The following is a 13,306-nucleotide window of genomic DNA, read 5'->3' as shown; positions in this document are numbered from 1 at the left end:
TGATGCAGGCTCACAGCGCCCTCCTGCAGGGCTGCTAAAAACAACACACACACACGGGCCTGGCAGAGAAGGCGCTCATAAGGGGCAGCTCCTCATCATTCTAAGTCTGCCCCAGGCCTCTCCCAGCATGGCAACCCTGCAGAGACGTCGCCGAAGGATTGCCAATTTGAATGCCAAACACTCTCTGCTACAGAAAGACCAGCGCCTGACTGTGCTGAGCCCACCTTCGGGTGGAGACTAGAAAATCACGTGTCTCCAGGCTTCAGCTCTTCGGGCCCAAACAATGGAAGAAGCAGCCAAGCTACTTATTTCAGGGACGATCACAGCCGTCACACAAGGTGCCCCAACTTGCTGGCTGAGGACAGACAGGCTCCATTTGGCGCCAAGAGACCGCGAACGTGACGCACACGGAGCTCCCTGCCGACGCCGGAGGCCACGCAGCCAAGGAGACGCACTGGCCAGCGTCGCCGAGGAGGGGCTCGAGCACAGGCAACACCCTCCGTTCCAACGGGGATGGAGTCACTCGTTTATTTCCCAACATGTGCACACGCAGGGACTCAGTGGGCCAGGACAAGGCACGGCCCCCAGGTATGCGCAAGTCCTTCAACAGCTTGGGTTACAGAACTTCAGAGCTAGCGCACCACACACACAAGATACAACAGGAAGCCTAAGATCCCAAGCCACTCCAGGAGGTGGGAGGGAGAGGGGAGCAGTGACGCGGCGCCCCAGGGGATGGCGCGGGAGGAGGGACGCCGAGGGCGCAGGCAGGCAGCTTCCGTCTCTGTCGACCGCTCTCCGCGTGGGGCTCAGGGCACTGAGTTCAACAGGTCCTTCAGGAAGCTCTCTGCATCCGTGACTTCTGACAAGAGACCTGGAAAACAGGCGGGGGCTGCTTAGCCGCGGCACGCACAGCCCAGCCTGTCACGGCAGCCGCGTCCTTGTGGAGAACACACGGTCCTTCGACAAGAGCTCCGACCGACTGCTCACCGGAGCCCAGAGACACCGGGAGACAGTCACCAAGCAAACTCTCACTCGCTGGTCAGGGGCACCAAGCTCGTGATCTCCCAAGAGTGGAGATGCTAAAGCTGGGTCCCTGGGCCCTGCAGGGAGCCTGCAGGTCCACTGTGACGTGGCGCACGATGGAGGGGTCTCAGGAGAGCGTGTCAGCAGCTTCAGCATCTCTCAGCGGGACTGGGGGCCAAGAAAGGCCAACCCCACTGCCTCAGGGGTGGGACTCAAGCCTGGGTCCAGGGCCTGGTGCAGAGGCCAGAGCTCAGGAGCTCCGTCCCCTCCACCACCAGAGGAGGGGCCAGGGGTCAGACAAGGCCACTTCAGGAAAGCACCGCGGGCACCGCATCGGGCCCCCTGTAGCCCTGCCTGTCCCTCACAAACAAGGTTCACATTTGACCACCGTGGGCTGTCAACCCACGGGCCTGGCCATGCTCAGACAGGAGTGTCTCCCAGCAGCCCTGCAAATGGGAGGAGAGCGGCTCCCACCGGTTCTTGTTGGTTTTGGAAGGTGTTTCTGTCCTTGCGTTTGAAGAGGGTGTGTCTGATGTTCTGAAATTTTCTACCAGTTTGAACACAGCAATAAAGCTGGGCTGTGAACGCCTGTGCTCGGAGTGGAAGGGGCAGAGGCTCCCGCCCCGCCTAACCGGGCCTTGCTCTCCCTGCCCGGGGCTGACACGAAGCCCCTCCTTCCCGTGTCCACCCCCTCCTCCTCTGGCTCAGACTGCCATTCATGCTGCCATTCCGTAGATACTCCCCAGACCCCTGGACAACAGGCACGGCGCTGGGTCCTAAGGACACAGACACGAGGCCACCTGCTCTTGGTCAGGGTTGATTCCCAACGAAGAGCAAAAGTGCAGCCAAGGTGAAGTGTCTAGGCTGAAAAGACTCTCCTGAGAGCATCGAGTGACGTTAACAAAGAAATGGAGGCGAGCAGTGCCAAGCCCTGGTGACCAGATGACTGGGGGGCCGCAGACCCGCAGAGGCACGCCCAGCGGGGCTCTCCCAGGGCCACTCCGACAGACGGGCGACCCAGAAGGTGGGCCAAGGCGGGGGGAACTGCATGCGGGTGGAGAGAGGGATTCCCACAGAGCACCCTCCAATGCTCGAGCGTTCCCCTCCCGGAAGACAGCCTGGCGAATGCCGGCGGAGGCCTGCGCGCGACAGGGCAGTGCGGGCAGATGTTTTTCCGGCTCTTACACTTGACAAGATTCCCATTATAAATGCCAGGCAGAAAGGGAACCAGCTCACAGGAGCGAGGCAGGCGCAGCCTCAGGGGGCGTGGGGGCCTTCATTCCAGGTGGGTTTCCTCAGCACCAGCCCAAGGCCCCTCCTCCTGCTGTCACCTGCTGCGTCAGGAAATCAGACAATTTTAATGCTTGCAATTAGGATGGCAGGTTTGTTGCCCACAGAACCTGTACACCGGAGACAACACTGGACTTCAGTTTTCCCAGCGGGGTGAGGACCTGTCTGAGGACATCTCGTGGGATGGCAGGTCGCGGTGCTGCCCTGCGCCTATGAGCAGAGATGCTCTCTGCTCTCCTTCCATACTACTGATCTCAGGAATCAGAGTTGGTATCGCCCACACCTCCCCAGGGGGCAGCTGTGACACATGATGTCTGGATCCCCAAGAGGCAGGAGGAAGACAAGCAGGCTCCATGTTAATTCTGTGAACTGTTGTAAATAGTCAGGAAGCCAAAGGGGCTCTAGTGATTTTTCCAGGCATTCCCACTGGGAACCTGTTCAATCATCAAAGCCTCCGTTATCCCACCTGTAAGATGGGGATAACCACGGCTCCACCTCACACCGGCTGCCCTGCGTACTGGGGAAGTGCATGTGCGATGAACACAGTGCCTGGGCTGAACTGAGCCCCACGTCATGGCTGCACCTTGTTAGCCGGTGGCCTGGCAGGTAGACACCTCTCCTGGACCTCGTGGTGGTGGCCCACAGGCTGCTTCTCGCCTGTTTTCCCCGCGTATGAAGATGCAAGCGACGGCCAGCCCCCCCACGGTCTGTGAAGATGAAAACCCTTGACACTGACCGGCGGCGTCGAGGAACTCCGAGAAGGTCTCCACCGGCATGAACTCCTCCTGGAAGGCCTTCAGGGCCTTGTCGGCCGCCTCATGGATGGGCATGTCGTTGTGGCGGATGTACTCGGCCAGAGAGCAGGACCAGCCTCCCTCCGTGTTGCTGGTCGGCACCTTCTACAAGCAGCAGCAGGAGACGGGCCAGGCAGTCAGCGGGGCCCCAGGAGAGGAGGGAGGAAGCGCGTCCTCCCGCCACACCCACGTTCTCCCTGGGGGACGCATTCTGCTTCCAGGAGCAACACGGCTTCCGGCCACTCCCCTCGCAGCCCCCTGAGGCAGGAGTCCTGGGAACCTATGAGCCGCGACAGGCGCACGCTCTCTCCTCCCACACCTGCGCGCCCCCAGGAGAGGGGCTTGCCAGCATGCTCTAACCGAGCTGTCTCCCTCAGAGGGTGGAAGGAGCCAGCCATAAACCCCCTCTCTCAAGGCAGAGGGGAGGGACCCCATTATGAGGGTGACCGAAAGTCCATTCGGGCTTTTCCGCACTATCTCATGGAACAAACTTTCTGGCCAAGCTAATATAAGCTGGGCTGGAATAAGCTACACTCACATCAGGCAACAGACTTGGTCCAAGAAAGGGACGACAGCAACCACTACACGGTGACTGTGGGGGTGGGGTGGGGTGGGGGGCACCTGTCTGAAGAAGAGGGTCTGAAACAGCAGCAGACGGGGTCACAGGAATGGAATGGCCGTGGAGACAAACGCAGTCACGAGCAGGGTCTAGGCCACTGGAAACCCTCCCCACGGCGGGCGGGCGCAGCCTATTTCTCAGGGGAGCTAGTGGAGCCGGAGGCCAAGGCAGGGCCAGAGCCGCCATGCAGACGTCCACGTGCCTGCCAAGCCCAGCCAGGCTCCCAGGGGCCACCTTACCTTAAACATGTTGTAAATGAGATCGACGAGGGCCCAAAAGAGAAGGGAAGAGCGATACGCTGAGTAGTCCTTCAATGCCTTGTCTGTCAGCCTGGAAGAGAGTCGAGTCTCAGACCCGGGAGGAGACTCGCAAAGAGAGAGCCCAGTGCTCTGCGAGCGGGGCAGGACCCCGGGAGTCATGCCCCCTCGATCCAGCCCCCCTCAGCCATCTTCCGGAGGAAAGCAGCCGAGGCCAGAGCTCCTGAGGCGCTGGGGCCCGTGGCTCATTTACCTCACAAGATGCCCCGTGCACGGCACCTCAGCCGTGACCCTGCCGAGTCGGGGAGAGGGGGAGGGGGGGAGGGGGGGAGAGGGGGAGAGGGGGAGGGGGGAGAGGGGGAGAGGGGGAGAGGGGGAGAGAAGCTGCAGCGTGGCGGCCAACAGGCTACTGCCCCCAAGAGACAAGGCGGAGCCCACGCTTCCCTGGGTTCAGCCCCACACACACTCTCAAACTTGACGGGATCTAGCAAGTGAGGGAAGAAACAAAGGCTCCGCTTCAGTCCTTAGGTTCCCACCAGGAGAATTTTACCTCAACTAGCCACACACAGTAACTTATCGACCATGTGCCGTGTTGAAAAACAGAAGCTGGTGGAAAGCTGGTTTTGAGCAACAGTGATGCCTGGGAAGGGAGCTGCAAACACCTGACACCTCCTAAATCCCAGCATAATCCCGAGCTGCTCGCCACACCCCTGGGCTCCCGAGCTGCATCACTGTCACCCAATCCAGTGATTCAGTTCAGGCTTAGAGGCCAGCCAGGAAGGCCCGGGGCTGCTGTGGCAGCACTGTCACCACCTCCTCGGCAGACGCTCTGGGCCTCAGGATGGTTCCAGAAGGCACAGCCGCTGTGAAGCCCAGGAAGGCCAGTCCTCTCTGCACAGGGGGTGAAGTGCCGGTGCCAGGGTTCGGTGTCTACGACCCAAGATCTAGGGTAGGTGCTGTCTGGAAAGGCTAGAGAAACCCTTGTCATGGGGATTCTACCCCTTGAAACAGAGCCTGCAGCCAAAGGGACCAGACTTAGCACTAAAATGTGTGTGCTTGCACGCACAGGTGTTTATAAATGCTAGGCTCATAAAGCAAGCACAGGTGTTATTCATTTAAGAGGCTGAAAGCACACTGTCCGTGTGGGCCTCGCGAGCAGGGACTAACCGGCACAGGACGGCCAGCCACACCTACACTCAAGAAGCGCTTCAGCTGTTAACCAGAGTAAAAGAGCCGTGGCAGACGGCTCTGCTTGCTAAAGCACGCTACCTGTACCCCTGCCACCCCCAGCATCTCCAGAGCACCTGTCTCCTCCCCTCCCACAGCGCCTGCACACGCCAGGTCTAAAGGGAGGCCTGCTGCGGGGTGGGCCTGGAGGCAGGGCAAGAGCTCTCTCCCCACAGGTCTGCATGCTGGCAGACGGCAACAGAGGGAGGCTCTGACGGACGTCTAGGAGCGTCCCAGGCTTAAACACTCGCAGAAGACTCTCTTTCCTGAATGTGAAACCCGCAGGAGAAAGCAGCTTCATGCAAATTCCCAGATTCTGTGTATCTGCCGCCTCCCTGCACAATGGACTCAGCATGAAGCCACTGGGCAGCACTGCCCGCCCTCCAGGGGCCCCTCGCACTCTCCTGGGGGAGTCCCGCGGCCCCGCCACCCCGCTCACGCCCCCACGCCCTGCCTGTGCTGCTCTTCTGCCTCGGTGGCAGGAATCCGGGGTGGCCCTGCCCGACTTAATTATTTAAGGCTCATTAGTGAAGGTGACTAAACTGCTTCAGAGAAAACGGCAACTCATGAGCCAGCTCACACTGGATTTCCTAATTAAGCTGTGACCAAATCGGCTTTTCCTTAACTCCCTGGGACAGTAATGAATTCTAGTCTCCTAAGTGAAAGCCGCACAGTTCCTATGGGCTTGGATTTCACACCTGTCACCGAGGGCCTGTGCCCAGTGAACGGCCACTCTGCGCTATGGACGCAGGCTGAGCCTGCTTATCCACAACTCAGTACCTCCCACATCTAACTTTCTGATTCCTAGGAGCGAGCTACGGGCTAGGATTCCTGAGTGATCCTTGAACAACAACAAAGCGAGCTAACTATTAATGCTTCAGGCTCTTGGGAAACCTGGGAAGTGCTTGGTCTGGAATGGGGGCAGGGGCTGGGCAGGACTCTGACAGAGGCCGGGGCAGGCTGAATCCTCCAGCAGAGCTCCAAGGTGCCCTCTGGGCCCTGAGGTGCCCACAACTAGCCACGTGATGAATCGGAGCTGCTGGAGGTGGAGACTCCAGGTACACAAACTCAGGCCCATGGCTGTTTCCACTCAGTGTGTCGCCACTGGGGCCTAAAAGCTCCTCCTCTGTGCCCTCGTTGGAAACGTCCCCTTGAATCCTAGATACTCCCCAAAGCGAAGCACGTTTCCTTCAAGGGGCAGAAGCCAGCCACCAACCCACACCCTGCGCTGCAGCCTGAGCATGCAGATGGCTGGGGCCACCCCGGGCCGAGCGCCGTGTCACGGGGCCCCCTTGGTGTGCGGCAATCCATGCCGGCCCAACAATCCCTGTTATCTTTTGCAGCTGTTTCCCTCAAGACACCTCCCTGATGACCCAAATCACAGCACAGGGTCAGGAAAATGAAGACCGCTTCCTTCCTGAAATGCCCCCCTTCTTCGAGAGGTGTCCAGTAGCAGAGACAGAGGACAGGCTCGTGGGCAGGGCGGGGCAGACGGGAGAGGACTGTGAGCAAGGAGAGAGATGGCGCGTTCTCAGTGTCAGAAAAGAAGCTCCCCGAACGCGGCCCTGAGGCTTGGCTAGTTCAAGCCGGGAATAGCAAGATGCAGAAAACCAGGCTGCCTGTCCCAGCCGCCCGCCGGCCCGAACTCCTCTCCTGAGAGGCTTCACGCGGTGCCTGGCTGGCTTCCTCCCTGAGGAATTTCGCAGAGGTGAGCCCAGCTCCACTTCTAGAGGCTGAACACCTGCCCCAGAGGCAGCCGGCACCTGCCTGCCATCAGGCCGAGACTCTCGGTGAGACAGTCTGAGAGGGGTCAGGGTCAACCAAAGGCTAACGAGTTGCCTCCTCTCAGCACCCGACATTGAGCCAGTCCTCCAGAGTGGGTTTCAGAGCCCAGGCAACAATCTCCCAAGCAGATGCTTCCCAAAGCGAGTACCGACCTGGTAGCTCCACCTGGAGACACTGCCCGGGCCTGAGAGGTCACCAGCAGCCTCCGCAAGATTTCCACACGGACAGCTCGCCACTTCTCTGGGGGCAAGACGTGCAGGGCCAGGACCGTGAAATAGTGGGGCCCGTCCACTTCGAAGGCACTCTCCACCCACTTCTCCTTGGGCTGCTCCAGAAAGCCCTGGAGGTTCTTCTCCTCTCGGGATGTTGCTCGGGTTCTGGAAGAAAAGGGACACCCTGAGAGCGGGCCAGACGCAGGCCGGAGCCGCAGGAGGGGCGAGGGTGTGCTTGGCGTCCCGCTGGGAAGCTTCCTGAACGGGCCGCCCCTCCCATCCCTCTCCAAGCAGAGCAGCCCACCCCCCAAGTCCTGCTCAGCAGCATCCTCCTTGCCCCCACCCCCAGTCCAGCTCCACACAACTCCAATATGCATGTGACCAGCACCTTCACAAACCCTCCACCATCTGTGTTCTGATGACCCTGGAAGGTGACAGCCAGCACCTCTTTACCAGGGTATCTGAAGGCCTGGGGGGTGAGGTGACATGACTCAAGTCACCGGTTTGGAGTCTCTGACTGAGCTCAAAGCCCACAGCCCCTGACCCCACGAGTCTCAGCACAGCTAACTGTGCAATCGGCATTTGCCCCCAGCGTCTCTGCCCCCGGCATCTCTCCTAGGCTGCTCTGGTTCGTTCTCTTAAGGCTCTCCTGCCCCGTCTCCTTCGTTAGACTAGATTCTTCCAGCGAGCCCTGCCTCTTGCTCCCAAGCCTGTCTGAACTGCAGTAACAATGGTGATCATCAACCTCACCACCAGGTGCGTGCTGAGGTTATCGCGTTTGATCCTTGCGACAACCCGGGGGACAGCTACCACCTCGTGTTAAGGGAGGGACCAGGCTCTGACCAGGCCGCCTGGCCCGGCCTCCCCAGCGTGGATCCCCACTCTCTCGGCCAGGAAGCTTCTGCAACCCACTGGGTGGGCCCTGGGAGGCCACTCTCCCCTTTCGAGCGGGAGGGAGCTCTCAGACCCGGAGTACTTGCCACCCTGGCCTACCTTTGTGGAGGGAAATAGAACCACCACGCTAGTAGACGGGCACGCACGCAAGGCCACCAGGTCTGCAGATGGTACTGCCGGACACTGCACGGGGCGGGGGGCGGGGGCCGGCGGGGACAGCATGCCCTCTTCCGCTCCATGGATGGAACGTGGTGGGACAGGTGGGGCCACCAGACTCAGAATCGGGAACCAGAAGCTTCGTGCCACTGCAGGGCCCGCTCAACTCCACCGGCTCGTGGTGCGTGTGACACACTCGCCTTCATATACAAAGGTGGTGAACCCTGTTCAACCAGCCCCCCTGACCAAGCTCACACGCCGTGAGCCGGTGAAGGAAGGAAGCAAGACCTCTCCATGTGGCTGCCGGCTCAGCCCTCAGTAACCGAGACAACGGGATACAGGGCACCCTGTCCCCAGCTAAGGGGCCGGAGCATGAGTTACGTGCATCTGGCGTGGGAGACGCAGAGACGCCTGAGGCCACGGGCTCTGTTCCACCAGGCAAAGCACGCGGCCTCTCCAGGCCCGCTTCGCTCCCCAGAGAACAGGGCAGCCCCTGCCACCTCATGGCTGCCAAGAAGAGACAAGGGCCCCTCAGAGGCCCACGGCCGGGGCAGGGAGCACTGCTCGGGCCTGAGGCACCACGAGGGTGATGGGAACGCTCAGGCTGTCAACAACACAGGCTGCTTCCTTGGTCTAAACAGCTGAGCGGGTGAGGTCATGATGGGTGGAGAGCCGCCAGCGCCTCTCTAACAATGAAGACTGCCGTCTCCAGAGCAGCCTTCTACCTCACGGGGAAATGGGAGGGAAGGAGAAGATCACTCTGCTGGAGACCAGGAAGGGTAAGAGAACAATGGCTCTGCTGCCTAAACTGAGTGCAGCTGCCGCGGGTGGGCTGGACTCAGCCTCCCCACCTGTCAGCACCTGCCCCACGGACGGGAGACTCTCACTAGAAGACGGGGCCCAAAGGCATGAAACCATGTCAATCTAATCGAGGAGCTGAGCACATTCCATCTCTCAGCTGGCTTCTGAAAGCAAGACAGAACGACTGACTACTCTCTGCCCTCCCAGGGATACCTAACCGCTCCCAGTATACACACGGGGGAGGGTACCTGGGTTACTTCCTGGGCTACCTTTCTCCTCAGCCGACCTCCCCAGATAAACAAGCCCTCTCCCCGCACAGTCGCCAGAGCCTCACTCACTGGAAACGGGCAGCCAGTCCAGTCTGCACTTACGGATACCAGCCCGTGGTCCTGCCCTCCAGCCGCGACACCTCACTGGGAACAGCCTGTCTGCTCTGGCCCTGACCCAGGGCCCCCCACCCAAGGGAACAGTCTCGCAAGCTGGGGCTACGCTGAAGCAGAAGCTTTGACAGTCTGGCCTCTCCCGCTCCCTGTTCCCGCTCTGGCCCAAGGCCAATCCTAGGATGCGGCCCTCGGCGGGAGATGAGACTGCTCTGGAGAAAGCTGTGTCTACCACTTCCTCCTGAGTGACTCCAAAAAGGCAAATGTTCCTACTTCAATAAAGCTACCCGGGGTCCAGCGCTAGTTCTGGAACAGACTACAGCGCGCCAGGGCCCGGCCGGGTACGCACGTGTTCAGCACGTAGAGCACGGTGTGCACGATGTATGGGATCAGGTGGATGTTGCTCTCCCGGCCGCCCCCGCCCGTGTCCGCGCTGAAGGACTGCTCCATGGCGAAGCGCAAGAAGAGCAGCTTGATGTCGTGGATGTTGAGCTGGTACGTGGGCTCCCGCTGGCCCGTGCACTCCTGGAGGTAAGTGTTGTGCCTGGGAGAAGGGGACAGAGGGCGAAGTGAAAGCCAGCTTCACGGCGAAGACCCGCTGGGAAGGCAGAGCCCCCGCCGGCCTGATGGGTGCGAAGGTTACGCGACGGACAGGGAACGACGGGGAGAGTAGAGGACGGGGCAGGGCTGGGGCACGAGCACGGCGCCCTTTCATTTCTGCTCTCACTAAATGAGATGTTCTCCAAGCTCTGATGAGAATGCACTGGTCTGGGGACCCACTCCTTGATGGACTAACGTCACAGAACGTACTGTGCCCACAACTGGAAGTACATTTCGGAAGAAGAAAAGTAGGGCTTATCCACTCTGCCAAGGTGACCTATCCATAAGGATCATCTATTCAACCTCCATGAAGAAAAAAGGTTTCTCTGCATTAATGCACGTCACCACCTCCCTGGGCTCTGCCCGACCAGCTCTGGGCCTGGGTTTCTGACACACTGACAGCAGCTCAATGTGGCCCAGTGGGACCTGCATCATCATCACTGCTGAGCGCCTGGTCCCTGAGCTCAACAACAGGACTCAGGAAGCGCACCACTGTCCTAGGCACCCATAAGGGACGAGGACCTCAAAGAGGGCTCCGCTGCTCCACTCTGGATTTTAGGACAAGAGCAGCTTTGAAAGGAGACCAATATTCCCCGAGCTGTTAAGCTATTTTCATTATTTAAACCTCAGAGGAACGGAAGTCAACTCTGGGAAATTCTGGCCTCGAGGATCAAGTCAGGGATCCTGTGTCTTGAGTCCTAAGATCAGGAAAGAAGGGCAGGCAGCAGAAAACCAGAGATTCCTCCCGGGGCCCAAGCGCTGAGGATGCAGGGTCCTCCCAGCAGAGTCACCCCTGCTCCAGGCAGCTCCCGTGAGCATTCGAGGATGGACGTGGGTCTCCGATGACAGGGCTGAGCTGATGGCCGATCTTCCTCCATCTCCTGGGAAACCGCCCCCCCCCCCCCACCTTTCTTTGGCCACACCACACAGCATGTGGGATCTCTGTACCCCAACCAGGGACTGAACCTGTGCCCTTGGCAGTGAAAGCACAGACCCTAACCACTGGACCACCAGGGAGGTCCTGACCTCCTCTTTCCCACCACGCCCCATGCGCCACACTCACCTCGCCAGGCAGGTGGCAAAAGCTGACTCGGGGACGTGGGGCCCCCAGACCGGAAGGAGCCCGTTGCACTTGGTGTTGGCGTTCTGCAGGGCGGCACTTTCCCACTCCTCCCGGCCTCGAGCCAGCCTGGATTGGGAGGAGAGCAGGGACAAGTGACTACCGACCCCAGAGGAGCAGCCACTTGTGGCCACGAGATGGTGAATGCCGGCCCCACAGCCTCCAGTAGGCGAGCCTGCTCTCACCAGCCCTGGGCCCAGAGTCAAGTGCATTTTCCCAGGAATGGTTCTGGGGCCTATAAGGCTGAAGGCAGGACACCTACTTCCCAAAGCCTAAGGAACAGAGCTAAAACCGCAGGGCTGGCAGCCCCAGCCCCTCCCAGGCCGGGGCCTCCCACAAGCTGCCTGCTCCCCTGAAGGCCCCCAGGCCTGGGAAGAAGCGCACATGGGGGAGGCCTGTGGGAGCTATCCCGCAGGAAGCAGGCCCACCTGACGGCCGCCAGGTGGCAATCGTAATGCACGATGTTGAAGTGGGACACAGTGCTGTAGCCCTGCTGCTTCCGGGGCTTGTTCTCCATCTCTTCCAAGGCGACCCGCTTGGTGAAGGTGTAAATGCCCAGGACCTTAGTGGGCTGCAAAGACAAGGAAAAGAGGAAGAGAGGTGAGAAGCTCCACGGCAGGCTCTGGAAGGAGGGGAAGCAGAGCAGAGGGAACCCCGGGGCTGCATTCCTTCGAGGGGCTGTGCTCACGAGTATGGGACAGTCAGCCCTGCAGTCACTTGGTCAGCACTCAGCGGGGCACAGCCCCGGAGAGATGAGGGCTGTGGGGAGTGACCAAAATAAGGTGGGTGCTGTGCGGACAGAGGGGCAGAAATGCAACACGGAGCGTCCTTTCCTTTTTGCTGCATTCACCTGCCTTGCTGGTAAGTCGCTTGTTTTTCAAAACTGACCAGAAAGCCCCACGGAGCCTGTGTCACCCCGGGACTTACAGGCCTTGAGCCCCGGCCGCCTGCCAGTCAGCAGGCTGGGGAGCGAGGAAGTCAACTCGAGCTGGAGAGGAAAAGGGCACCCCTGAGGCCTCAGGGCAGCAAACTGGCCACCTGCTGCTCTGCTCCCGGGCGGTAAAGCGAGTCTGGTGGCGCCGAGAAAGCTGAGGCCCTGACCTTCTTGCCAGGTTACCTGAACAGGGGCAGCATGGTGTCTTTTAACAGCCCCGGCTCTGAACTGGCCTAGAACTCTGCCTTTGCTACGGGTACTGTTTTCTCATCCACAGATGAGGGCTCTTCATTACATGTTTAAAGATAAAGTTACTCAGCTGACATAAAGGCTCTGGGCACAGGGCCTGACTCAATGAGCGGCAGCTGGGGCTGCTGTGGACGGTTCAGATCAGTCTGCCTGCCGCCTCTGAAGAGGACGGCTGGTCCTCAGACATGAGCCCTGGCGGGGCCCGGCAGCGCACCTGGAACTTGTAGCCCTCCCTGCAGATGCAGCATGTGAGGCCCGGCTCCTCGATCAGCTCCTCCATCTGCTTCAGCAGTGCCGTCTTCGTCACCACCTGGCCCTTCTCGTTGGTCTGCAAGGGGGGCCCAGGGGGCAGGTCAGACGGGGCTGCTGCCCACCCTCCCCACGGGCCCAGGACACGCGGGCACACGCTGACTCTCCACATATGGGGAAAGGACAGCTGCGCTGAAAGGAAATCTCTTCGCGTGGCTTCTAATGAGGGTGCAGACCCAGATCCGCCTGCTCTTCTCTCCCCACAGGAACCAGGGAAGCAGAGGAAACCATCCGGCTGGAACCCTGGCCAGTGGCCCCCTGCCACCAGAAAGGCCCCCTCTTTGTGCCAGCAAGACCAGGCCTCGGCTGCTGAGGGCTGCAGCACATGATTCATTTACTGTTCCCACGAGAGTTTTAAATCTGCTGACAGAGTTGGCCGGCTGGAGACAGCCTCACAGGGTTGCAGCCTCCTCCAAGGGGGCAGTGAGGAGGGCCCAGAGCCCCTGTGTCACCCAGACCTGGGTTCAAACGCCCACCAGCCACGTATTAGCTATGAGCCTTGGCCTGCTTACTGCACCTCTCAACCCCAACTAGTTCATCTGAAAAATGGGTACAATGTCAACCTCACAGACCCACACAGGGGGCTTACACCACATCTTACAACGGCCATCCCCATCTCTAAAGTCGCTATAAATCTGAGCCGTCTGGCCTCTGCA

General features: G+C 60.1%; 1 protein-coding gene across 4 annotated transcripts in view; it reads right to left on the bottom strand.

Annotated features, from left to right (window-relative positions):
- Positions 1–502: 502 nt before the first annotated feature.
- Positions 503–13,306, bottom strand: part of UBR4 (ubiquitin protein ligase E3 component n-recognin 4) — a 132,319-nt gene continuing 119,515 nt past the window's right edge. For all 4 annotated transcript variants that reach the window (XM_052661867.1, XM_052661884.1, XM_052661876.1 and 1 more), the window contains 8 exons: positions 12,556–12,669; positions 11,587–11,729; positions 11,102–11,227; positions 9,788–9,982; positions 7,148–7,372; positions 3,966–4,056; positions 3,050–3,212; positions 503–871 (listed from right to left, as the gene is read on the bottom strand). In XM_052661867.1, coding sequence (XP_052517827.1) covers positions 807–871; positions 3,050–3,212; positions 3,966–4,056; positions 7,148–7,372; positions 9,788–9,982; positions 11,102–11,227; positions 11,587–11,729; positions 12,556–12,669 — 1,122 coding nt within the window. In that variant the 3' untranslated portion in view covers positions 503–806. The remainder of the gene's footprint in view (positions 872–3,049; positions 3,213–3,965; positions 4,057–7,147; positions 7,373–9,787; positions 9,983–11,101; positions 11,228–11,586; positions 11,730–12,555; positions 12,670–13,306) is intronic.

Source organism: Budorcas taxicolor, chromosome 2 (assembly GCF_023091745.1).
Source record: "Budorcas taxicolor isolate Tak-1 chromosome 2, Takin1.1, whole genome shotgun sequence".
NCBI lineage: Eukaryota > Metazoa > Chordata > Mammalia > Artiodactyla > Bovidae > Budorcas > Budorcas taxicolor.
Note: the sequence above shows the minus strand (reverse complement) of the source record. Positions and strands in the feature narration are given on the sequence as shown.